The 24,412-nt window shown below is 55.2% G+C and overlaps 1 protein-coding gene across 6 annotated transcripts; it reads right to left on the bottom strand.

Moving 5' to 3' along the window:
* Positions 1 to 216: 216 nt before the first annotated feature.
* Positions 217 to 24,213, bottom strand: SOCS7 (suppressor of cytokine signaling 7). Of its 6 annotated transcripts, none has more exons than XM_042787357.1 (10): positions 23,247 to 24,213; positions 17,929 to 17,996; positions 14,613 to 14,717; positions 13,645 to 13,746; positions 12,662 to 12,792; positions 12,100 to 12,268; positions 8,880 to 9,008; positions 5,971 to 6,106; positions 5,476 to 5,633; positions 217 to 5,173 (listed from the first exon to the last, which is right to left on the bottom strand). In XM_042787357.1, exons 1-9 carry the CDS (start codon positions 24,122 to 24,124, stop codon positions 5,513 to 5,515), a joined length of 1,839 nt encoding a protein of 612 aa, XP_042643291.1. In that variant the 5' UTR covers positions 24,125 to 24,213; the 3' UTR covers positions 217 to 5,173; positions 5,476 to 5,512. The 6 variants fall into 6 exon arrangements, with proteins under 6 accessions (XP_042643291.1, XP_042643292.1, XP_042643294.1 ...); XM_042787358.1 differs by having other exon boundaries at positions 17,929 to 17,993; XM_042787360.1 differs by lacking the exon at positions 13,645 to 13,746.
* Positions 24,214 to 24,412: the final 199 nt, after the last annotated feature.

The raw sequence follows: 24,412 nt of genomic DNA, 5'->3' as shown, positions 1-24,412 counted from the left end.
CTTCCCCAACAGGACCTGCAGCAGTTACTAACGTCTCCACACGAGAGGCCAAACATGCCTATTAATACAATATATACAGACAAACCCACAGGTACAGCCAGGCTCCCCCTCCCCACCCCCAAAAATAACCAAACACACCCAAAAGTGCATTTGTGTTTATATCAAAAACATTTTCTTTTTTTTCTTTTTCTTCTGAAAGATTGGCCTGCAAGTCTGTTTTTACCATTTAGTAACTTTTTAATATAGTTTATGAAAATAAATTATACAGCAACTATTTTAATAAATTAAGCACACACAAGAGGAAAAAAAAAAAAAAAAAAAAAAGGGATAAAATTAAGCAAAGCTGCATTTCTACCAAAGGGTGGTTCAACAGTCCTGGCGATGAGCAGCACAAGGTCCTGCACTCAGAGCTGCCAAGATCTGCTCGTTCCTTCTCTAAAGGCGAGTCCGGATCCAGTGTTAGCCGCTGCCTGTCAGCGATTTTCAGAGAAAAGCCCTGGCTGGGGTGGGGGAGCAGCCCGGGGGGCGGGGGGGGGGGGCAGTGGGAGCTCACCCTGGGAGGCTGCTGCATTTCGGGGCACCGGTTGTGCTTTTCAGCTGGAGGCACGGTTGGAGGCAGCACTGCTGGGACCCCCTGTTAACCCCAGGGGATGTTTGGGGGGGGTGGGGGGTGGGCAGGGGGTGTCCCCGCCTGCCCTGTCTCACCTGGAAGACTCTAAATGAGTGAGGTGCCAGGGAGGGGAGTGCTATTGGAGCACCCCAATAAATCCCTCCCATCCTGGAAAGCCAAAGGGGGCTCGGGTGAGCGTCTGCGTCCCCGACGAGCCCTCCAAGGGGCAGGCTCAGACCTGATGGTCAATTTTAAGGGTAAAAATCATCCCAAGGGCAAATCTTAACTGCAAAAAAAACCAAGAGGACAACAGCCAGTTCCCTTCCTACCGGCAGGAGGAAGATCCTTCCTTTTGCAAACTCTGCTTTCCAGCAGTTTCCTCCCCAAAAGGTTCCCAGACAAGACTCCAGCCCCAGCCCTCACCCACAGCAGAGCCTGCCCGACCGGGGTGCAGCCCTGCACATCTCCCTGCACCCACGGGCTCCTTCAGGCACGTGCACAATAACACAAGTCTCTATTAAAAACTTTTAGGGTTTAAAAACTGGCCAGATATGTCAGCACGATGTGTCTGGTGCTTTCAAAGCCACCCGTTCCCTCTCCCATGAGCAGCTCAGGGTGCCCACCACAGGTCCCACCCAAACCAACCTAAAGATTAACTTCCCCCCCCCTTTCTTTTGGCCCCAACGAGGTCAATGCTGAGCTGAAAACTTCCACGTGAGAAAACTGTCCTGGCTTATTTGAATTTCACACTGCAGGAGCGAGCCAGGTCATTCCCTACCTTGACACAGGCTGCAGGGGAAGGAGCGGGCGCCCCGCGCAGAGCAGCCGGCTGGAGCAAAGCCTGCCACAGGGCACTGCAACCAGGTAGAGCTGCACCCATCCAGCTGAAAAAGCACCATCTCCAGCTGAAAAAGGAGCTTTTCCCTGGGTACTGTTCTGCGCTTTGGTAGTTTCTATGGTCCGTGTCATTGCTCATCTGCCTCCGGTCCCTGATAGAGGAAAGAGGACGGCAACAACCTCTGCAGAATTCAAGGTTGGACAAAAGGAGGCTATAAAATTTTTTTCCAAATCAGCAGGATGAGAGCATCCTCCAGAACCAACCTACAAAACCATTCCAGGCAGGATACAAACATCAGGTGTTCCTCCCCAAACCGGGCTGGGGTTCACCGCCAAGACAGGACCGAGCCACCTCTTTGAGGTGCCCACGAAGACCGTCACCCCCTTGGCAGGCGCCGCCCTCTCCACTCACATCCAGCCTTGAAACAAAATCTCTGGACCTTTTCCACATCCAAACAGCAGATCAAGTCCCTCCCTCCCCTTACGCACTTAGATGTGCAGGAGCTCTAGGAACAGCTTCGTTTTAAATGGGTTTCAAGAGAAGGCTGTTAACTACAGTTAACCTTGGGATCTGATCCAGCAGTACCAGCCCCAGGCAGCAGGCTGGCACTGACCGTGCTCCAGCTCCACTGCCTGGCTTGGAGCAAGGAGAGGTGGAGCAGGGCCCTGGGGAGGCTGAAGAGCATCTGCCACTTCCACAGCAGAGCTGACCCCACCGCTCCTGGGGGTCCGGAGCACCCCCCCCCCCCGGTGCTTGTGCAGCTACAGCTGACACCAAGCACATCAGGGTGACACGCTGGTGTCCCACCATCCTCTAACCAACACCCCAGCTCACGTTCCCTCCGTCACTTCGGCTGCTGCAGGCAGACCCCAGGCCTTGCTGTTGGCCTCAATTTGGGGAGGGCTGCCCCCGCCGTGCCCAGGGTTCAGGGAAGAGCAGAAGCCCTGGCAGGTTGGTGGGAGAAGTCCTCCCAAGGACACCGACAGCCAAAGACACGTAATTCAAGTATTGCTCCTGAAGTCTGGCTGCTGCTTCGACAGCTACAAACGTCATAGTGGCTCCCCATCCACCCCTGAGGGGGAGTTGGGGGGGTACACAGGGAGCTCGGGGGGGGACGACACAGGGGATGGGGTGGTACAGGACAGCTCTCCTGACCCACCACGGAGCAGGGTTGTGCATTTTCACCCCAGGCCAGCCCAGTGTTGGCAGGACATGCTCTACACTGCTTCCCAGTGCCCAGCCAGCACCAGTTTTTCCTGGTCTGCTCTCCAGGCCGGCTGCTTTTCCTTCCCAAACCCAGCCTGTGCCTCTCCATCCCAGAGCAGGGAAGGAGGGGGGGAAAATTCTGTCCCTACCATCACACTAGGGAGAGGACCGGCTTCTCCCCAGCTTCAGCAAGGGGAGGCTCACAGCTCCCCCCGCTTCACGCGTCCCACAGGGCATCACCTCTCCACGCACACTGGCCCACACCACTGTATCCTGGCCTCCAGGGACTTTTTTTTTTTGGAGAGAAACGTGACAGGAGGCACATGCACTGGCCACTCCTCGCTGGCACGTTCTTGGGACGCTTCAGGCATCAGACCAGGCTTGGCTCTTAGGAAGGTTTTCCTTTCCAGCACAGGGATAAGATGGAAGATTCAAATCTTCAGCACATGGGCAGCTGAGATGCAGCAGGCGCAGGCACACGGATATTCAAGTTTCACCTGAACAAGTATAGATGTTTTTTTTCCTCCCTGGCTCCGACAGTCGCCCAACGTGCTGTATGTTTTAGTCAGAGCAGTTGCATTTATTTGCGGGCTCCGGGGGTTGTAGGCTACCTTAGCTCCAGTGTCACCAAGGGTCAGGATATTCTGTTCAGCTCATCTTGGGGCAGCTCACCCTTCCTGATAACCACTGCCCTGACAACGCAAGACAAAGTCAGTAGTGAGTAGTGTCTGATGAGGTATTTCTACAGATTTTGAAGCTTAGTTATTAGTTTCATCTGGAAGCCAAATCCTTTTTAAAAAACATCCTTTTTCTCCATGACCAAAACTGAGGGCAGAGGTGATGGTGAAGAAAGGGAGGGCAGGATTTGTTAGCACCCTTCGTAGCAACTCTTGGCCGAGGCAATCAGAATTTTTCCAGGCTGCTTCAAGATCCACACAGCTGTGTCTAATTCAAATTCACAGATCATTCCGCAGGGCAAGAGCAGAGTCCCAGCAGCTCCTGAGTGACTGCAGCCAGCTCACAGGGCACCAACCTCAGACCCAGAGACTCGGGCCACACACAGCGTCGCATTTTCAGATCACACTGTTGCAGGAGGGAGCGTTTCCTTCACTCGGGGTTGAGAGCACAGGAACATTTGCTCGTTTAAATACGGGAGGAGAGATGCTTCTCCAGACTTCTCAGCATCACTTGGGGCAAACTTTAAACTTCACCATGAAATGCGTATTCTTTGCATGTTGCTGCAGTGGATGAAACAGCAGACCAGGATTTGAAGGGGTAAGAGGGGGGTGTTTCAGCCAGTGCTGAGCACAGAAACACAGCAAGAGCTAACACCTCTCTTGGCTTTACTGTTTCCGAACTGCTGTGGTTCCACAGACATCCCAGGGAGAGCAGGAAGCAGCAAGCAAGCTCACAGAGATCAGATGCCATTCCAGGAGAACCCTCAGTTGTATCTGCTATCTGCTGCTTGCTCCGAGACACCCCAGAGATGCCTCTTAATGCCCCAGCAACTCCTGGTCAAGATCCTTCACAGCTCGGCAGAAAGCCACTTCATTCACAGCTTCTGGAGGCAGCCAGAGAAAGGCTAAAAGTGCACGTCCTACAGCTCTGCAAGACTGAGATGGCTGCAGCAAGTACCTTTGGTCCATGGACTGCTGCAACAGTTACAGCAACAGCTTTGCCACCGTCCTTCCACTTAGCCCAGGGGCTCAGCAAAATCTTCCAGTGTTTGCTAAGGGAACGATGACTCCTCAGAGGAGCAGCCCCCACTTCCCAGGGCAGCAGCAACCATTCCCTTTGGCAGAAGGCTCCACGACATCCAAATGGCTCACGTGCTCTTCCTTCCTTGGGTCCAGCTTAAAAGCATATAGGACCACCCTGCAAATCCAGCTGCAAAGCTCAGCTGCCCAAGGCTAGGTTTGGCCCTCTCCTCCCAAATCCTAGAAAGCAGGGGAGCTGTGCAGCTGCCTGCTGTTCAGAGCTCCGTGTTTCCCAGAGGTTATTCCACATAGCTGCACGTCATTCTGGCTCAGTCTGCCTCCAAGCAGCTCTCCGGCTGCATCCCCTCTCGGTGAGGACCAAAAGAACAGTCTTGCCATAATGCCTGAAGCAGATGATCTTCCTAGAGAGTCCCCTTCTCTCCGTCTCCCCCCACCTCAAAGTTTCCAAGGGAGGATAATAAAATTCAGCTGATCATAATACAGTATTTCTCATGCTGAAAATAAAATAAAAAAAAGACATCAAAAATAAAACTTTCAAAAAATTGTAAATAGTGCCATGACATTCTTTGTTCTGCAGGGAGTCCACGAGCTAGGCTCAGCTGTCTCCGAGATTCCTCTCCCTCAGCCAGGAGCCGAGGCTCTTGTTCCTGTTCTGCTGTGCTTTTTTAGGAGTCTTGAACCCTCTTCTCTGTACAAAAGAGCTTGAGAGCAGAAGCGGCACCGCAGAAGCAGGTTCCACCGTCGCGTGCCTCCTTCCCACCACAGCCTGACTTGGGCTACAGGATGGCAACAATCAAATTCCTAGTGGGGAAGAGAGAGGGGAGAGGGGTCAAACAGCCCACTCGATGCGGCAGGATCTGCCCCAGACTGCAGCCAGTTTGGCATAAGAGGGAGCACAGGCTCGTGTGGGCACAAATATGCACAAGAAAGTAACAGAAGCCTTGTTCCCCTCTCCACGGAAAGCTGGGCAGTGGTAAAGGACCACGGAGGGAATAGCCACGGCTTCTTTGGGAGGGTTTTGTGTTTTCTTTGCAACCAGAGGGAACAGAGCGATTTACGTTTGACCCCACGGGACGGGGCACGGACAAGCAGCACACACGTACCATCAGTGACAGCAACAAGATGGGTGAAGCAGCCTCGCTACGTGGAGGATTCAGTCTCCTGCTTCTGTTTGGAGATGAGCTGAGCTTCCTTCAGCGACAGATACACCTCCTCCTGCGGGTCGTAGTAGTAGAACTTGCGGATGTAGGAGATCAGGGGCCTGGGGAAGGAACGGGCAGAAGCTTTAACCCTGAGCCACCACCACACCAGTGTCTCGCAGAGGATAACCACAGCCTCTCCCCCAACCCACCCAGCAGAAACAGGAGCTGGTACCCCGAGGCTGTGGCACCCACAGCTAACAGCTGAGCTGCTCACCACTCCCGCATGCACCCCTACACACCACAGGGCAGTTATCTTGCTGTCCCAAGGCTGAAGAAGTCAACGACTCCCTCCCAGAGCCCTTGCTGCAGACACAGATGCCTTCTCACTGCCTGCTGCAGCGAGAGTCAAGGAGGAAACCAGAGAGACTCATCCCCAGGCCAGTCCTCGAGACTTACTTGGGCAGCGGGAGGTCGGGGATGTGGTCTATCCGGACCAACTGCCTGATCCGAAAGCGGCAAAGGTGCTGAAGGGATTTGACATTGCTGAACCTGGAGACTGGATACAGGAGCTGGACAGGAGTTGGAGGGAGACCTTTGGGAAAAAAAAAAAAAAAAAAAAAAAAATGGAGACGAGCATTATATTAAAAAGGAACCGCGACCGATTCGGAAAGAAAAAGGTGGCTCTTGGGAACCCAAGCTCTCTGCGAGGCTGTGTTTGATAGCGTGTCTTCCCAGGAGCCCACTGCTTCAGAGTCACTTGGCACTGGGGAGCCAAACCTTCCAGGGGTGATACCCCTTCGGCTGCAAGATCTCTCCACAGCCTTCCTCACACAGCAGCAACGGTTCTGATGTCATGGGGCGACTGTGGAAAAGCAGATCTCGGGGCACTGCAAGCTCCTAGCCACCCCCCTCTCCCCCAGACTGGTAGATGAAGCATCACTTTATACAGAGAAGCAAGAGGCTTTTGAAAGGATGAAGAAGAAAGCTGAAGGAGAAGGCAGGCAGCATGACTAGCACGTAGGCTTTGCTCTGCACAACCCTTTGGGTAGTTCTAGCGAGGCGTTAAAAAAGCTGGGGGATTTGGTCAGCTCAAGCTGAGCCAGAGTTGCTCATTCTTGGGGTCACGAGGCTGGGCACAAAGGCAGAGGCGGCGGCAGCTTCGCTCGAGCCAGCTCCCCACGCAGGGAGCAGCCTCGCAGGGCTGAAAGCGAGTTGCATCCAGCCATCCCCCCACTCGAAAACCTCCTCCTCCTCCCCCAAAGTTAAGAGCAACAATCAAGCCCACAGAACCGAGAGGTCAGCAGGAGCACCAGGAAGGATCTTTGGGAGCTGGGCTCATTCACAGCACAAGGTTTTATCTGTCTTTACAGAAGGATTCAAAGCTAGTTACACTCTAACCCCCTCCTGCTGGCTTGTCTCTGAGGGCAATGGAGTGAAAGGAGAAAAGGGAAAGCTCTTCACACTAAGATGGGCTCAAAACTGCTCCAGGCAGCTCAGGAAGCTGTGAGCCAGCTTTTGAGAAGGCAAAGAACAGCAATCAATTGAAGGCTGGATTCTGCCCCCCCTCCTTATCCTCCCACCAAAAAGGAATTAGCCTCTGGGAGCTCAGCCAGCGACTACAGGGACGCAGCACGAGCTCCGCACACTGTGCTAGCCACATGCCTCACTGCCAGGAGCCAGACACGGGCTGGAAACAGCCCCCTCCTCTGAGCAGCAGTTAACATTTCAGCAGGAGAACAGCACTAACGAGCACGCTGGGGAGATGCAGCTCCTAAATGTTCTCCCACTAAAGATCGGGCATCAGTGCGAGACTTTGTTTTTCAAGGATCAAGGCGCAGCGAACTCCAAGCAGCGCCCGGATCCAACGCTGCATCCAGAGGGAGAGGTGCAAGTCCTGCAGAGCAGGGACCAGGCAGCAAGGGACTCCTCAGCAGGTGCACAGCGCTCTTGGGGGGGGCATTTTCTTTTTGGATGATGTTTTTCTAGAGCAAGACCTTTCTTAGCTATTTGCCTGGAGTCCTAAGCCCTCAAAGCCCTATTCTCGAAGGGATGAAATCTCAGGAAGGAAAAGTATCTTTAAATAAAAAGTATTTTTTGAAGGTAGGTTACACTGCAAAACCAGCTGTACATCCCCACTCTCCCCAGAGCACGGCCACGTTATAAATCAGCTTTCCAGTAATTGGTGGTGTTTGCAGCAGAGGGCAACACTGAACAGATCTGGGCTGCGACTCCAGCGCTGCGAGGAGCCCTGAGGAGGGAACAGCCCATCCCTCCTCCCCTCCAGCCTCTTCTAGTCCAGAACCTCTTTGGGCTGAGTCCTCTCCCTGCTGCAGTGCCACGGAGAGGTCGCTGTCACCACTAGGCCCTGCAGGCAATACGGATAGGGAGCAAATTCACTATAATTTCACATGCAGATTTACCTCAGCGATCCTCACACTCCTCCCAGTCCTGTCCCACTCTGCTTCACTGCCACCGCCTGTCTCACCACGACACCATTCCCATTCCTGCTGTTTTGTTCAAAGCATCACCACTAACTTGCCCTCCAAATTCTGGCCCCTATTTGCCTATTTGACAGGCTCTTCCTTTCACACTGGATTTTTTGACTAGGTTTCTGGCACACCAGGAGAAGCAAAACCCAGGAAAAAAATACAAATACAGAAGATACCGGTCCAGTTGCCTGCCTGGATTTAACAGGAGGGATATTTAAGAAACCAGAGGTTGATGGATGGGGAAACAAGCACTCTGCAATCCCAACAGCATGCTATCAAACATGCTTCAACAAAGCTGCACTAACACTCGCTCCTTGCTTGCAAGCACCTGCCTGTTGATGGGCTCTGGCATCACGGTCCCCCCAGGGACTCTGAATCTACAGTATCTATCACTTGAGGCTCAGGTTGAGCTCACACTTGGAAACGTTCCCACATGCTCAGCTTAATGTCTCTCCCCTTGACAGCCCCAGGTGGGTCTCAGCCAAGGGAGAACTGGGAAACTACAAAGCATGGAGTGGTTTGTAAGAACAGCAGTACTGAGACTGGGGGAGGGAAGAAAGCAGAGTTTTGGTAGCCAAATAATTGCTTGTTGAGGGAGTAGCTTTCCAGTCTCCCGCTCCATTTGTCACAGTGTGAGATGGTATCATGTTTCCATAGTCCTGGAAAGAAAGGTTTGGGAAGTCTCCTTACCACCACGATTATGTGGTGCAGGTACTGAGCGAGAGATCTGCTCCTCCGGACCCTTCTGAGAAGTCAGTGGGCAAGGACTCAGGCCAGGGCACTGAGAGCAGCAGATCAAAGCCACCTTAAACTGGCTCTCTAGGACAGACCAGCAGCTAATCAGAGCAAAACACCCCCTCAGAGTGGGAGACTCACCTGGAACCCTGGATCGGAGGAAGTAGAGAAACTTCCCGTTTTTGGAGTGCATGATTGCCCTCTTTATGAACTCCACCACAGACTGGCAGCGGTCTTCAAACTTGGGATGGCACCACAGGCTGAAGGTCCCTTCCAACAGAACAGAAAAGGTTTCACATTACAGGAGCACTGGTGGCAAGAGGAGACATCTAGTCCCGAGTCTGATGTTCTCAAAGGCCAGGTGAATGCCCCAGGCTGACTACTTCTTGTAGAGCTGGGGTGAGGCAGGGCACCAAGAGGAAACACCAGTGGCATCAGCTCACAAGGATGCTGTTCCACTGGAACCAGTGCTCTCCAAGAGCTGAGGATACACAGAAAGACACTACAACGTGACCACTGTAACCCAGGCACGGCCACAAGTCATGCTTGCCTAAACTTGTAAACAGCCTGCGACGACTGCTGGGTCTAAAACTTAAACTATCAAAACGTACTTCAAGAGCATGAGCAGATGCCCCTGCTCCTCCTCGGTATCCCACCAACAGCACACCCAAGGCAAGCTAGCACATCAGAGCAGTTGAACCCACACACGGAGGTACCTAAAAAACAATGATCCAGGTGCTGAAGTCCTCTTCCACCAGCCCTACGGCTGTCAAGGATCACTTATTTCAAAGCAGGCATTGGAGCAGCTGTTTCAAACACCTTAATTCAAATTACAGTCAAGATACACTGACACAGGCCTCCCTGTACTGCCACCTGACACAACACACGCCTTGAGCTCGAGTGGCAAGCAATGAAACTGGAGCTGGGCAACACGGGGAGCGCAGGCCCTCTAGCCTGTTTACAGATCTCTAAATAGGCTAAGCCCCAATCAGACCAGTCTCATGATTGCTTTGGCTGCAGCCAGACGCCTCCTCCTTGCACCAAAATGCAGCCATTTATCCCCCCCACCCTTACTTGCCAAAATGATGTCTATATCCCCCTCCATCCCCCCCTTGTATGTCCCTTTCTCTCTGCAGATTTGTCAGTGCTCCAGCAAGAGCCAACACAGAGCAGAGCTTCACCAGGCAGAGGAAAAATGGGAAAACGAGGGCTCTGCTAGGAGGGAGCCCATCAGGAGCTGACCCAAGCTCGTGCCTGCAGCGGGGCAGGTTCCCAGGGGAGGTGTGGGACACCTCTCATCTGCACAAGCACTGTAACCCGCAGCCAGAGAGGCAGTGGAGTGACTTTGAAAACACCCTGCATCCTTGTAAAGAACTTGGGCTAAGGAGGAGGTGTAGCCAAATCCAGTACATACTTCAGGTAAGGGATTTTTTGGAGGAGCAGGTCCCCCAGCAGCGTCACCAGCCCCGCAGCACCGACCTGTCACAGAAAAACCAGAGGAAGCAGCTCTGTAGGGTGGAGAGCAGCCAGCAATACAGGGGCTATATACAGCCCCCAAAATTGAAAACCCACCTCCTCGCCCCACAGCTAGGCCTGGTAGGCTTTGCTGGGAAAAGATACCTCTCAGCCCTGCCACGGCCAGTTTGGGAGCACCTGCTAAACATCCAGGATCAGCAAACACAAAAATAAACAATTATTCTTGGGAATCTTGGATCTGAACGAACCCTTAAAAGTAGCCAGTAGATGCGAAGGACAAAGCACAAACACCAGCCTCCCCAGCCTGCCTACTCAGCTCGCCTAAAAAAAGACAGAGAAATCTTGGTTTCTTCCTCTCATCTACCTGAAACCTGAAGGTCAAGCATTTATCTCTTTACCATTCCCCCAGCCTCACCATTTGTCATCTTCATTGGTTTATCAAAGTGCTCCGGTCTGCAGTTTTCCACGCTGCCGCAGCACATTCAGCACGAGGCAGCCAGTCTGGGGGGGTGGGGGGAACACAGGGCTGCCGACACAGACCAGAGCGTCGCACCCAAAAAAATGAAATCCTTGATGTGGTGCCATGGCTGGGAGCGCTGCCCCGGGGAAGGCGGCAGCACCAGCCTTCATCTGTGCAGCGAGGAGGGTGGCTTGAGGACAGGGAAGGACACCCGGCTAAGGAAGCTCTGAGAATGGACATATCCTGGCCCTGAAGTAAGAAACCAGACCAGCAGCAGGAGAAGTTTGCTCCAAAGCTCAATTATGAAAAAGTATCCCCTGTCCAGGCAGCCTCACATCGCCAGCTGCAAGAGCTTCTTGTAATTTCTATAAGGACAGGGTGATGAAAGCCCTTCTTACGCAATGGCCAGGGACAGGGGAACTGGCTCTAGATGGACTAGAATTAATGCTGGGGCATCTCTCCATCAGAGGGGCCAGAAGCGCTGCCAGGTTTCACTAGCAGAAGTGGAAGACGACAACAGCAACATCCCTGGGGCAAGGGCAAAAAGAAGAAGAAAAACGCGCTTTTGCTCTGAAAGGTTGTAAACCACTATTTTCTACAGCAGGTTGGCTGGGAAGCCTCTCAACCCATTATTTTCAGGCACATTTAATGACAAGGCTCTATAGGCAGCTCTTATTAAAGCCTGCCCAGCGGTTCCAGGGCAGTTTCCCCCCCAGTGCACTGAGCCTCTCGGGCATTTTGCTCAGCCTGAGGACAGCTGCCTGTACCAGGGTTCAATACAGAAAACCACATGTGAAGACGAGCAGACAAAGCGTGTGGGCGAGGTGAGAAGCAGCCGGCGCGGGAGGGCGAGCGCAGCAGGAAGGAGGAGGACAAACAACGTGCCAGGAGTTCTCAGAACAAAAACCCACTGCGGTGGAGCTAAAGCCTCAGCCTGGCACCGACTGCGGGCGGGATCGCTGCCCGGTGTCCCTCGGACAGGGGGAGAGCAAAGCAAGGTGATGAGCTGCGGCCATCACGAGATCATTTCTCGTTTCAGAGGGAAATAAAACCCCCCTCCTGGGAAGCACTGACCGCTGCGAATGATGGCTCTTGCTGCACATCTCATCCCAAAGACCTTATCATTTTCTTCCAGTCCAGTTTTCCAAAGCAAGGCCTGAGGACAGGCACAGGGATGCCTCGTACTCCCCGATCTTTCAGGGTTATAAGGAGAGCTGCTGCTTGAGGCACAAGAAGCAAAGTCAAGCGCAGCTTCTAAGGCCTCCCGCAGCACCCCAACACAGGAGCAAGGACACGTTGCCGCTGCTTCCCCCTCTTTTGCCAGCTGTGTGCCCCAGAGCACTTTTTGGGACCTCGAGATCAGACTGGTCCCAGTCACAGGTCTCCGCTGTCAGCAGCACCCCCAGGCCCGGCCGTGGCTCTCACCTCTGTAGTGCTCCATCCTGGTGTGATGGGTGATGCCCTGCGACCGAAAGCTCAGGCTCAGGATGTAACGGGGGTCAGAACTGTCTCGGACCAGGAAGGAGCCATCCGGCTTCCCCTTCAGCTTCATCTCTGCGTCCTCCCAGTTCATCGGTCCCCAGTACCACCCGCACTAGGAGAAGAGACAGCCAGAACGTCAGCAAGAAAGATTTTATCAGCAACCAAACACGATACAGTTTGCTCTTGTTGTTAATTAAGTGCCAAAATGGAAGCAGCTAGCTGTATCCGCACCCAGGACTACGGATGGTTGGGACTCCCTGCCCCTGGATGCGAGTGCACCCTCCAAACCCTTAACACTCCGACGTGGCAAAAGAACAGATGAGACTGCGACACCCCTTCTGTGCACAAGAAAAAGGCTTTTCTAGACTCAAAGAAGGTTTTTTTTCAACCCCATCCTAACCTTATGCTCCCAGCTCTGTAAAAGCGATGATCAGTCCCCAAAGCTAGAGCCTAGGCCTCCAGTCTTTCCCTTGCAGCTGGTGCCACCACCCCCCGTTACCGTTACCTTCTCCAGCTCTCGCAAGCTGGCTGCGAAGCTGCTGGAGTCCGGGCGGTAGAGCGGACACTGGAGGTGTGGGGTGGGCTGCCCAGGCATCGCCTCCATCGGCCTCAGCGGGACGATCCGTGGGAAGGCGTCTGCAGAGGGAGACACAGCCCAGGCCACGGTCACCCGTGGGGAGCTCGCCCCCAAAGATGAGTCGCCCCGTCCCCCTCGCACGGCTCTAGAGGTCGGGGCAGGAGGGGCAGAGCTGCAGTGTGGAGGAGGATGCTGGGCTGACCGGTGGAAGGACAATGTCCTCGTGAAGGGCACAGTGGGAGTCACTACCTGGCTCTTTCGAGGTGACTCAGTGCCTTCACCTGCTATTTCCTTAGGCTAGCTCGGAGGGAAGGCAAGGGAAGTGCACAGACTGGGAGGAATGAACACACAGCCTGAAAAAGGGGCAGCTAAAACCCTATGGGTCCTGAAGAAAACCAAAAGCAAAAGGGTAAATTCACAGGAAACATCCTCATCTGCTGTTCGGTTGGACCGCACACCAGGCTGGCTCTCAAACCTGGGGTTCCTGCACTGAACCCTGCTCCCATGGCTCTTTTCTGACGCTGCTGACACTCATCATCACATTATCTGACGCAGAGCAAATCGGAGCGGGCTCCGCTTCTGCTGAACCCAAAAGGAACCAGAGAAAACGGGAGATGCTGAACTGAGGATAAAGCTGATGCAACCACGAGCTTCAGCAAAACTCCTGTGGGCAACAAGAGCCACGCCGCACGGAAACCAGAGCCTTGACACAAGAGCCTGAGCACTCGGCAGCGCAGGACCTCATGTCCCTGAGCGGGCACTGCAGGCAGCACCGCTGCTGTTAAAGGCCGAAGCGCAGCCTTAAAATTTACCAAAAAAAAAAACAAAACAAAAACCAAACCCAAAACAAACCCTCAAAGTCCAGATCCCCGGAGGGAAAGCCAGAGCCTTGCTGCTAAAGCTAAGCTGACCTGGGGCATGGGGCGGAGGAGGCGGAGGCAGAGGGAAAGACTGCAAGGAGGAGCCCATTGGACCCACTAGGACAGATGTAGGCAGCGTCCCACTGATATCATCTAGGAGAGAACAGAGGCAAGAGAGATTCAGAAAACGGGAAAGCGAGCGAGCTCTGCGCCGGCCGGCGAGCGCCTGACAACACGCCCCGAGCGAAGCGGCGCCCGGCGCTGCCTGAAGAAGCGAAGCTGGAGCTTCCCACCGGCAGCTCACCATCCTCCTCCTCCTCTCGCTTTCGGAGCGCGGACGGCTGCGGGCCCAGCTCGTCCCCCGGCACGCACACATGCACGTTCACACGCACTCCTAGGGCGGGGGAGTCCCTTTTCCAGCCCAGCTAGCTCCTCGCATGCAGCTTGTGGCACGGCGTTTACAGATTTCACAGACCCGGCACACGGGACGTGCAGGTTAAGGTGCTGCTCGCTAAGGCTGACTTCACCCATCCTCAGCTGCTCCTGCTCAGAGGACCCTCCTCCAGGGGAGGGTGGGGAGCAGCTGAGCCAGGCTCCCGGTGCAGCCGCCTCCCGGGGACCCTCCACTTCCACCAAACAGAGAGCGCAGACAGGAACCGGCCTCGCTGGGCGATAGGTAGGAAGGGGGAAAAGTTCCCAAAAGCAGCAGAAACGCTACGAAACCAGCACATGACCTCCCACCTCGCACTGCTCCACCACCGCCCTCCCCTCCTGGCTGATCTAAGAGAAACACTGAAGCGTTCCACAAACAGGGGAGAGGAAAAAAAAAAAAAAAAAAAAAAAAAAAAAATCCTCTGCCAGGGAAGGCTGAGCAGGCATGTTACAGGGTCAGGTGAGCAGGCAGCAAGCCTGCTGTCAGCGACCCTCGAGACACTCCCCCGTCATCCCTGCAAGGGCAGACGGGCAGTTCCTACGCTCCCGGAGGGACACACGGCACGGGATGCTCTCCAGGACGGTACCTAGCAGGCTGAGGCTTCTTCGTGGTGGAGGTGGTGGAGTCGGAGGGTGAGGGGAGGTCAGTCCTCGCTGAGAGATGTCCACGTCCACTAGTGACACTGTTTCACCTGAAGGTTGGTGGAGCAAGACTGTTAGTATTGCACCTTCTCCGGGGCATGCAGGAAGGCAGGGCGAGAGGGGAAAGGGGCAGTAACCTCCGCAGGGTTTGGAAGATGATCTCATTAAGCTGTTTTCGAATCGAGTCTCCTCGCTGCACTGCTTTGGAGACACTGATCAGCTCTGCCATCGCAGCCCGAAGGTCAGGACACAGGTACGTGTGCCTGAACCCCACCCGAATCCAGCACCGGGAGGACGTGATGAGGAAGGCACTGAGACCTTTCCAGCACGGAGTTCGCGTATCAAGCAGAGCTCATCAACGGTTCACAGCGCTGGCGCTTTGTATCATGTTTGGGAAATGGTTTCACACCTCTGTGTGGCACCCGCCGGCACAGGACTCTCAGATATCGCTCCTATTAATGCCAGTCTGAGTTTGCCAACACCTTAGATGATCAAACAGAAATGCCTTTTAGCCCAAAGGCCATGAGGGTACCAGCTCTTAATAAGAAAGAGCTGGATAGGCTTTTACATTAAATAAGTAGAATTCACTGAAGCCTAAAGGCTTTGGATCCAGGATGCTGCTTGGGGAAAATAACGACACACACTGAGATGCCTGACTTAAAACCAGAGAAGCTTAGAACTGGTCTAAAAAGCATGGGAGAGAAATGAGCCATCAAATCAAGGTTAAAGCATCAGCCTCGGTACTGAACTGATACAGAGTCAAAAGGAAAACAACTAAATCCCAAAGAGAAACCCTAAGCGGGGGTACCACAGCCAAGGCAGGTTTCTTTTTTTTTAAAAAAAAAAAAATAAAAAAATCAAAAAATCAGTCTAACCAGGCTCTGATGAACCAACACTAAAACCAAATCATCCCTGAACCATGGTCTCAAGGACAACGAAGTCTGGCTGCCTTAAATTTCAATTCCTGTGGGCAGAGAACTCCTCTCCTGCTCCAGATACCGCACACAGCATCACCCACCTCTCGCTAAGTGCCTGACAATGTATTTACCACCCATTACACAGGACAATACTGACTCAGCTTCCTTCTGCTTTTAAAAGTCCTGTCTATTAATAAGCGATGTTAAGAGGAGTATTTAGGGTTGGTTATTATCCGAGGTACCTCCTCCCTGAGGCACTTATGGGTGTGAGAGCACACGCATGCACACAGCCACTCTTTCATTTCCACATCGTAAAACTAAAAGTGGCTGGGCTGCATTCACTTTGTATAAACAAAAACAAAAGACAAACCAGACTAAGCGTGGTTGCAGTAACTCCGCTTTCAGATCCTTCCCAGCACAGCGGGAGCTGCAGTGGCAGGCTGGGGTGGACTTACGGAGCCAGCACTTCCAAAAGGCACCCGAGGGGAGGTCAGGAAAGCCCAGGACAGCCTTCCCAAAGGCCTTCGCTCACCACACACACTAACCTGAGAGCAAATCACCAAAAAACTCACGCAAGTTGGGCCAGGCATTGTCCCACTTTGGTGGTCTCAGCCTCAGGAAATCCCCTATACAGCAGCCACTAAAGAAACCGAGACCTCAGCAGTGTAAAACCCAGAGAAGTCAACAAACCAAAGCAATTAAAATTCAGATATTCACTTTGGGGACACTGCTACTGCCTACTGCTAAGAAAAAACTCCTACAAGTGCATTGCCACTATTCCACCGACTGACAAAAATGGGCATGAGTAATTCTAAAAATTGTTAATAGCATGAACTAACCATTATTAAATCAGCCTCGCAAATTTGAAGCAAAAATTTGTCAACTCCAGGTTTTGCTTTGTAGTTTCTTTTGAGGAAAAGCACCTCCGCACACACATCCACGTACTGCTATCACCAGCACACCGAATTATGGTTTTACACTCACAACTTCCCCTAGCAACAGCTGACAAAGCAGTAGAAGCAGCTTTTGCTCTCAGCAGCCTCGATTTGCGAAATAAATGCACACACCACTTTGAGGGAGGCGGCCGCATCGTGTGAGGAGCATGTCCTCTGCATGCCACTCCGCTATCAGGACATCGGCTGAAGGGATGTGGGAATGGGGAAGGGAACAAGCCCCACCGCAGCTGAATTACCTCCAAGAGACTCCACTTCTGCAAGAGCTGAGCGAGCTACAGGAAACGGCAGGAGCAGGTCAGAAGCTTCCAATTACTAGTTTCAGGCAACTCAAATGAATGCTCTGCCATGAAGGTCACTTCTCTGAAATTTAAACCAGTTCTCAGGAAGACTTCACTTCTGCTCTCCAAAGAGGGCTTCGCCCTGCTCAGGAACACAAACCACACGCCAGGTCCCGCACCGAGCTCCGCTACCAAACACCAACACCCGCAGCACGAAGAGGCTTTCAGCTCTACCCACCCGCCTCTCCTAAGGCAGCTTCACTACTACACAACCACGTTTTGATTCCTTTGCTCTGCACTAAGTCCCTCAACGTGAACTTATTTTGAATCTGACCTCCGTAACAAGCCTTGTAAAACCCCGCAGAGCTGATAAATGCTCGCTTGTGACCTCAGATTCCTACTCACGCAAGTCTTGAGACAGGATTCTCCCAAGGAAGCCCCGAGCCCTGTGGCTAGGACTGTTCTGACTAGGAGCCCACGCAAGAGGCACATGACCGTGACCAGGAGCTTTTCAGCATTACAGCTTTCAGCCACCAGCGGAGCAGGACTTCCCCTCACACCATTTATAAACCAGCCAACTTCCCCCCCCCCCCCCCCCCCCAGCAGAAAAAGGAAGGTTAGAAACCGGCAGGATGCAAGGAGAGAGGGGAAACGTGCAGAAGGAGGTAGTGTTCCACAAAAGAGGTTTCAATTCCCATAGCTGTCATGCGGCGGAGCCGCTGATGTTGGTGGGTGGTGCAGGTGGGGAGCAGGGCTTGGTCTTCACCCCTCTCAAACCACGGGGAGGGGAGCACCGAGCTGCACTTGCTCTACAGGGGATTTTCCAAACCGCTTGGATGCGAAGAGCCCTGCGCAGAGGAAGGACCTTCGCCTCCGAAAGCACAACCCAAACTTGCGTTTCAAGAGGAGGAATTGCAAAACGCTGATGTGCAACAGCCACATTCTGTACAGCTCCTCTTGTTCAGGGTTTGAGGCCAAGCAGGACAGAGGAACTCTTCACAGAGATGCCAGTTTGCATGTGGAAGCAACACTCGGCATCAGTCGTTAAGTGCACCCTGCTCTTTTCATAGCAAAATGAAACGCCATACTGTTCATCTTTCAAATCCTTACCTGTGAAGAGGGGGCTGAACACAACCGGGGAAAAGGCACTTTGAGTTCTTGTCAGTCTGTGTTTCCTACTGGAAGTGAGAAAAACATTGTTAGTAGAGATGAGGAGACTCGGTGCATCCCACCAGAAGAAAAACACTGTTTGACCTTCCCAAACCAGAAGAACCTTCACCATTCTTTACAGAAGCTCGAGACAGCTCAATGCTGCATTTGTTCGACTCCTAGAGCAGTGCTTTGGCTTAAGTAGGGCAGTCAACCAGTAAAGCTAGGTCTCCGTCCTGCTACGAAGCAAATCTCTAACTAGGTAATTAATAAAGTCTTTGGAAAGAAAAACCCCAAGCAAGTATGGTAACCGGAGCCAAGAAGCTGTTTCACAACAGACGTCACGCTATTTCTCTGGATCAGGTATTGCCAAATGCCTTCGACAAACAGGTTGGGTCCCTGTGCAATTAGGGGTTGTGCCTGGAGCGAGCGCATCGAATGCCCTCGCGCTGCGTTTGGAGGGCACCATCTCCCCAAAGGGTTTCAAAATGCAGGCAAGCTAAACCGGGAGCCATGGAGATGGATGGAAACAGCTCAAAAAACCCACCTCGCTGAGGACCCAGGAACACCAGCAATTCCTGTGAAGCTTGCTTTCCAAACCAGCAGTCTTGTAACAGCGCCGGAGCCAGCCCTGTGCTCTCCCCACACAAAACCACTCCTCCCAGCACCTTCCCCATGGCAATGCTAAAGGGCTCGATCCAGAAAATGCTGGTAAACTGAGGCACAGAGCATGGCAACCCCAGGCCTTGAATCCACGGTTGCGGCGAGTGGAGAAACGCGTCCCTGGTGCCAGAAACTCACTCCCACCTGAGAGGAGCACAAGAACAAAGCCGAGCAGAAGCGCAGCTTTGACGACAGACTTTCCAGCATCCACAGTACGTTGTGCAATTCCCATCCCGGCACCGGGCAGTCCGTATCGGTCTGCGTTGGGTCGGACAAGGTTACGCCAAGTTAAATAGTGCCACTTCACCGAGCTGGCCAGAGAAACTGGTCCCGCTGCACCCAGGCAAGTGACGGCACCACCAAGATCTAGAGAGGAGCTCAGAGCCCAGCTCTACTCACCACGCAGAGGAGCCCCCACTCCCACTGCAAGCAGGCTGCTATCGTTCCTCTCGGACGTCTTCCCCGCTCTCCAACCTCCTCCCTGCAAGCGGCTGACCTCCAACCTTAAGCCTGGCTCGGGCTCCAGACCCCAGCTCTGCTCCCAGCCTCCTGCGAAACCCGGACCAAGCTTCAGACACAGCCAGCTCCGAGCGAGGTCTGCGGCCCCCCAGGAAGGATTGCGCGGGGCACACGCAACCCCACCGCCCTACGGCGGGGAGAGGCAGCCCGAATTCCGGCCTCACACGGCCGGGGGGGTGCAGAGCAGACGGGTACACCCGCATCTCCTCCCAGCACAGCCCCAATGCTGCTCGTTTGTGTCCAGACACACCACTGGGTCACACAGCTGTGAAGAAACGCTTAATACGACAAGTCTGCAAATAAAACCACTAAGAACACTCATCATCCTGATATATAAAGCCTCATTAAAATGTTTGGAAGTGTTTTCATTTTAAGTCTCTTGCACCTATTAGAGAGTTGGATTTTTTTTCTCCGGAAGGAGAACAATTCACCACTTATCAGCCACACATGCAAACACAAAATTACGCTTCTGGACTAATATCAACTAACCTTATAATATATTAACAGCTCTGCTCCCACCCACTAAGCCAGATGGAAAGGAGCATTGCTGGCATTTTGCTGTTACCAAAACAGCTATGTTTTATGCCAACATTCTACAGCCATCGATTTCTAGGACTTCTCATTTCTAGCAAGCTCATATGAGCAGAAAGGCAAGAGGAAGAAACGATTCGCATGGACTAAACCCTCCACTTCCCAACTCAGTCTCCACCAAAACAACGCACTTCCATACTTTCTCCTCCTGCCCTCAAGTTCTGCAGCATCTACACAATGCTGAAACCCACGGAGAAGTAATTACGCGTGACCGGTACGTGAACGCTGCTGCACCGGATCAGCGCAGCCCTGCAGAGCTGGAGAAAGAGCCAGAGGTGGACATGGCCGTTCAGAAATGCCACGGACAGATTCTGCACAGATTCGAGCACACAGAACCGGGAAACCCCTCAAGCTCCAGCAAATAAGGATTTTTAGGGTCGGTTACCCACCAGTTCTGCAATAGCTGTGGCTGCTGCCTTAGCGGCCAGCACTTCCCACTGTGCTGCCTTCACTCGTCCCAAGGCACTGTCCTGGTAACACTAAGGCAAGTCTTACCCAGTCACGTGCTGATTTATGCATATAATATTAGAGATACATGTTAAAAATCCAAGGTCACCAGTACAGATAACTTACAAGACCTGGGCAGCAGCCTGGCAAGCGACCTGCAGCAGATGCTGGCAGCAGCTCAGCTACGCCGGCACCCGTCCCTCTGCAGAACCAGGGCCTAAACCCTGTCCCCTTCCCCTCCGATTACCCCTGCAGTACAAACTGCTTCCAAAAAAAAAAAAGAGCAGTTTCACTGATAGAACCTTTAAATATCACTTTAAGTATTTCTTGGTGAGAAGCTGCACGTTGGTATCTCCACGTTTATTTTCTTAGCCTCTTGAAGCTCAGCAGAGCCCAACTATTGATTTTAGATAATGGGGCTGGTTTCCTTCCTAACTGCTGCTGCAGGCGGGAGACAAAGCTGCACTGTGCTGCCTCCAGGACCAGCAACACGATGGGAAGCCTCCAGGACCAGCAATTCCAAATACCAGGAATTCTGCTTCTTGCGAAAGTTTAAAAAAAGAGCCGGACTAGATAACACCCACTGTGGACCAAGGGAGCACCCTTCACCACCAGCTCACTGAGACCTACAGGTCAGGAACGAGAGCTCGATAGCAAGCAGAGCCATGAATTAACCCAAAAGTTACTCTGAGCCCACCTCGTCAGCCATGAGCGACTGCAGCAGCCACTCATGGTGAACGTCAAGTCCATCCTATATTAATGGGGACCACGCAGTGGGAGGGAACAGCCTCCAGCTCTCAGCAGAGCCAAGGAAAGGTCATCGTCATCCCCCCAGTCAACCAGTGAAGACGGGTACAAAGCAGCAGAGAGCATTCACGAGCGTGGCATTAACTCTAGCAGAGACCACAGCAGAAAACCGAGTCACTGCACATCTCCAAACTGAGGCACCAGGGCAACTGGGAGGAAAGGAACAGAAAAAGCAGCATCTGCTGAGGCCAGTCACTTCCCAGCAAGCCCAGCTTAGCTAAACTGTGCCTAACCTGCTCATGAGAATATGGGCATCCTGGGATCCCGAACAACTCATCCATGCTGACAAGAGCAGGGCCAGACCTTTGGGGCCAGCAAGGACCGTCCCGTCGACGCGCAGCCTCCTGGCAGGAGATGCCGGCACCGAGCACACCCGCATCCCACCAGCACGTTCCACAGCAGCTAAAAGCCTCAGTCAAATAATCCAGCCCTCGTCAGCAGGAATGGGACTCCTGGAACTGGAAGCAGCAAAGTCATCCCTGAACCACGAGAGTTACTGCATCAGGCACCTTGAAGTAACCTTTGTTAAAATACTGCCTAATTAGCGCGGTGGAGTTGCACGACGCCGGAGCAGGAGGAGTGACCATTAAACTCCCTGAGCAGAGGGAAGAGCCGGGCAGCGATACGGTGCTTCCCTGCTCAGACACGACTGCCAACTCTCCAACACCTAACCCCGGCGCTGGGAGGTCCCGAGGACTCCTCGCTCTCATCAAGTGCGAAGACAGAACAAACCACAAGCGCATTAGCAAAACATTATGTCGTCGCAGGCAACTCGGCTACCGTTTGAGGCTCCTTTAGTCATTTGTGGAGAACGAAGCTGTTGTATAAAACAGCTTCACCACCCCACATACAAAAGCGAAGCTCCTCGTGGACACACAAGCTCCGGGGAGGACTCAAACACCCTGACCAGCTGCAGGGCTGGGAGCTGCCCCAGGAGCTGAGGCTGCCCCATCTCAGGAGCCATCCTCTGTTTCAAAGGGGAGGTAATTCCAGCCTCTGTTACAGCCCGGCCGCCGTTTGGGCTGCCGAAAGTGCTCGGTCACCGCAAGCCGGTGCTGCGGGTCACACCTGACCCAAGGTCAGCATCCTCAGAGCAAGCCTGGAGAAAGTTTCCTGCTCGCCCATCAACAGGTCTTCAGCTGCACTGAGTAGGCAACACACCCCAAAAGCCTTACACAAGGTTAATTAACCCCGCAGGGAAAGGACTGTGCTGTAATACTCAGAGTTCATTCAATTATTTAACGCTGCTCCTGGGCTGGCTGTGCACAGACCTTGGGCAGGCTCTCCCTGCCTCCTCCACCGGGAATTTCAGTTCTGCTGCTGGAAACGCTACAAAAAGTGGTTTCTGGAGCACAGGAGGCCCACCCTGACCTGGGCAGCAGGTACAGACAGATCAACCCTCCACCCTCCCCAGCTGGTGTCAAGCAGCTCATGTCTTCTGCTGAAGAGCAAGGCTGGAGCAAGGCGAGCAGCCCAGGAGTGCCGGAGGTGACAGAACATGGGGGTGCCGAGGGTCCCACACCAACAGGTCCCAGGATTTGCCCCTCCAGCCTAACGCCCGACCCAGCCAACCTCCGGCTGCCAACGCTTCCTCCTGCCCAGCACCGGGAGAGCACGGGGAGAGCAGAGCGTGTGTCCCCCCCCCCGGCAGCACCCACCACCGCCGAGGCCGGAGCCCGCGAGCCTCAGGAAACCATTCCACGAGAGGAAACGCCAGCCCCTTGGGTCCCAGCGCCGTGTCACCAGTGTCGCATCACATCCTCGCTCGGCCAGCACCTGCGTTATCCCCGGGGCTCCGGCAGCTCCCCCGAGCCACCCGTTACCCTGCTCCCGGAGGTTTTTTCCGCCACCCCCTTGGCGGGTGCAGGGCTCAGAGCGGCGCGTTCCTCCTCCACCCGCCTCTCCTGGGCTCCCGCAGCGCCCACCGCCCCCCCCCCCCCCCCCCCCCGTGTCAAAGAGGAGGCCTCGGCAGCCGCTCAGCAGAGCCCGGAGCCGACGGTGCCCGTCTGCGGGATGGCACCCGCGCCCCGCCGTCACCCCCCCCCCCCCCCCACCTCCGGTAAAGTCACACAGCACCAGCACCCCTTCGGGGGTCACACCGTGCCTGCCACCAACCCCAAGGTTCCCCCCCCCCCCACCAGCGACGCAGGCGGTTGCACCCCACAACCACCTCACCGACCCCCCCCCCCCCCCCCTCCTTCACCTACCCCCGGGGGGAGCGGGAGCATCCCCCCCCCCCCCCCCCCCCGTACCTGCCCGGCTCCTGCTCTCGGCCGCGGGCCCCGCAGACGTCGGTCAGGCTGCCGGCCGAGGCGGGCAGCTCCCCGGTGCGCCGGCCCTCGGTAACGGCGACGGCGGCGGCGTCCCCGGTGGCCGAGCCGCCGCTGCAGCTCTTGGTGCGGAAGAGGCGGCTGAGGCGGATCTTGAGCGAACCCTTCCTGCCGCCGGGACCGGCTCCCCCGGGGGCAGCGGCCGGCGGCGCGGGGCCGGTCCCGGTGGCTCCTCTGCCGGCGGCGCGGGCGGTTCCGCGGCCGGGAGAACCCGGTTCCTCCTCGGAGCAGCTCCCGGCCTCGTCGGGTTCCAACGCCTCTAGCACCAGCAGCGCGTCGCTGGTCTCCTCGGCGGCGGGCCCGGCGGGGGGCGGCGGGCCGAGGCAGGGGCAGGGGCAGCCCGCCGGTCCCTTCGCGCCCAGCCCGGGGGGCCGCAGCCCCAGTGCCGCCAGTTGCAGCTCCAGCCCCCCGGGCGGCGCCGTCCCCCACCTCGCCGCCGCTTTGGGTTCCAGAGCGCAGCGGTGCCGCGGGCAAAGCAGCTCGCCGCCGCCTCCCGCCGGGGCCCCCCCCCCCCCGCCGCCGCCGCCCTCCTCGCCGGGCCGCCCCTCCGCCGCGTTGCGGAACACCATCAGCTGCGGCGGCGGCCGCTGGGCCCGCAGCGCTCCGCCGCCCGGTAACGCCGCCGCCGGCAGCCGCCCGACACCGGGGCCCGATGGCCCCGCGCCCGCCGCGCCGGTAACGGCGCCGCCCGCCGCGCCCGCCTCCGGCCCGGCCCCGTAGCCCAGCAAGCGGCTCAGCACCCGGTAAGAGGCCGCGGCGGCCGCCGCCGCCTCCCCGTCCCGCAGCTCGGCGCGCTGCATGGCTACGGCTGCCGCATGACCGACCGACCGACCGACCGGACCGACCGACCGACCGGGCAGCCGCCGCCGCTCCCTCCCTCCTCCGCGGCGACGGCCGCGCTTCGCCACGCCCCCACACTTCCGCCGCCGGTCACGCCCCCTCGCCACGCCCCCTCCGATGTAGCCGCGCCCACTGCGGAGGCTCCGCCCCCACCCCCTCCGTCGCCCCCCGCCCCTCCACGTGGAGCGCGGCCGTGGGGAGACCCCGGCACCCACGGGTGGGGAGCGGCTGGGGGGGGGGGGGGGCAG

The sequence above is a fragment of the Tyto alba genome, unplaced genomic scaffold (assembly GCF_018691265.1).
Source record: "Tyto alba isolate M040663 unplaced genomic scaffold, T.alba_DEE_v4.0 Super-Scaffold_12, whole genome shotgun sequence".
In the NCBI taxonomy this organism is placed as follows: Eukaryota; Metazoa; Chordata; class Aves; order Strigiformes; family Tytonidae; genus Tyto; species Tyto alba.
The sequence above is the reverse complement of the archived record's forward strand: the minus strand, read 5'-3'. Positions and strand labels throughout refer to the sequence as shown.

Bases quoted from the DNA above. Each gene is read 5' to 3' on its own strand.
- SOCS7 (XM_042787357.1), bottom strand. From the start codon at position 24,124: ATGCAGCGCGCCGAGCTGCGGGACGGGGAGGCGGCGGCGGCCGCCGCG. The intron at 14,718-17,928 runs GTAAGGATTTGA...ACCAACCTTCAG, and splicing joins GTTCAGCCCCCTCTTCACAG to GTGAAACAGTGTCACTAGTG. The intron at 12,269-12,661 runs GTAACGGTAACG...CTCTTCTCCTAG, and splicing joins GCTTGCGAGAGCTGGAGAAG to TGCGGGTGGTACTGGGGACC.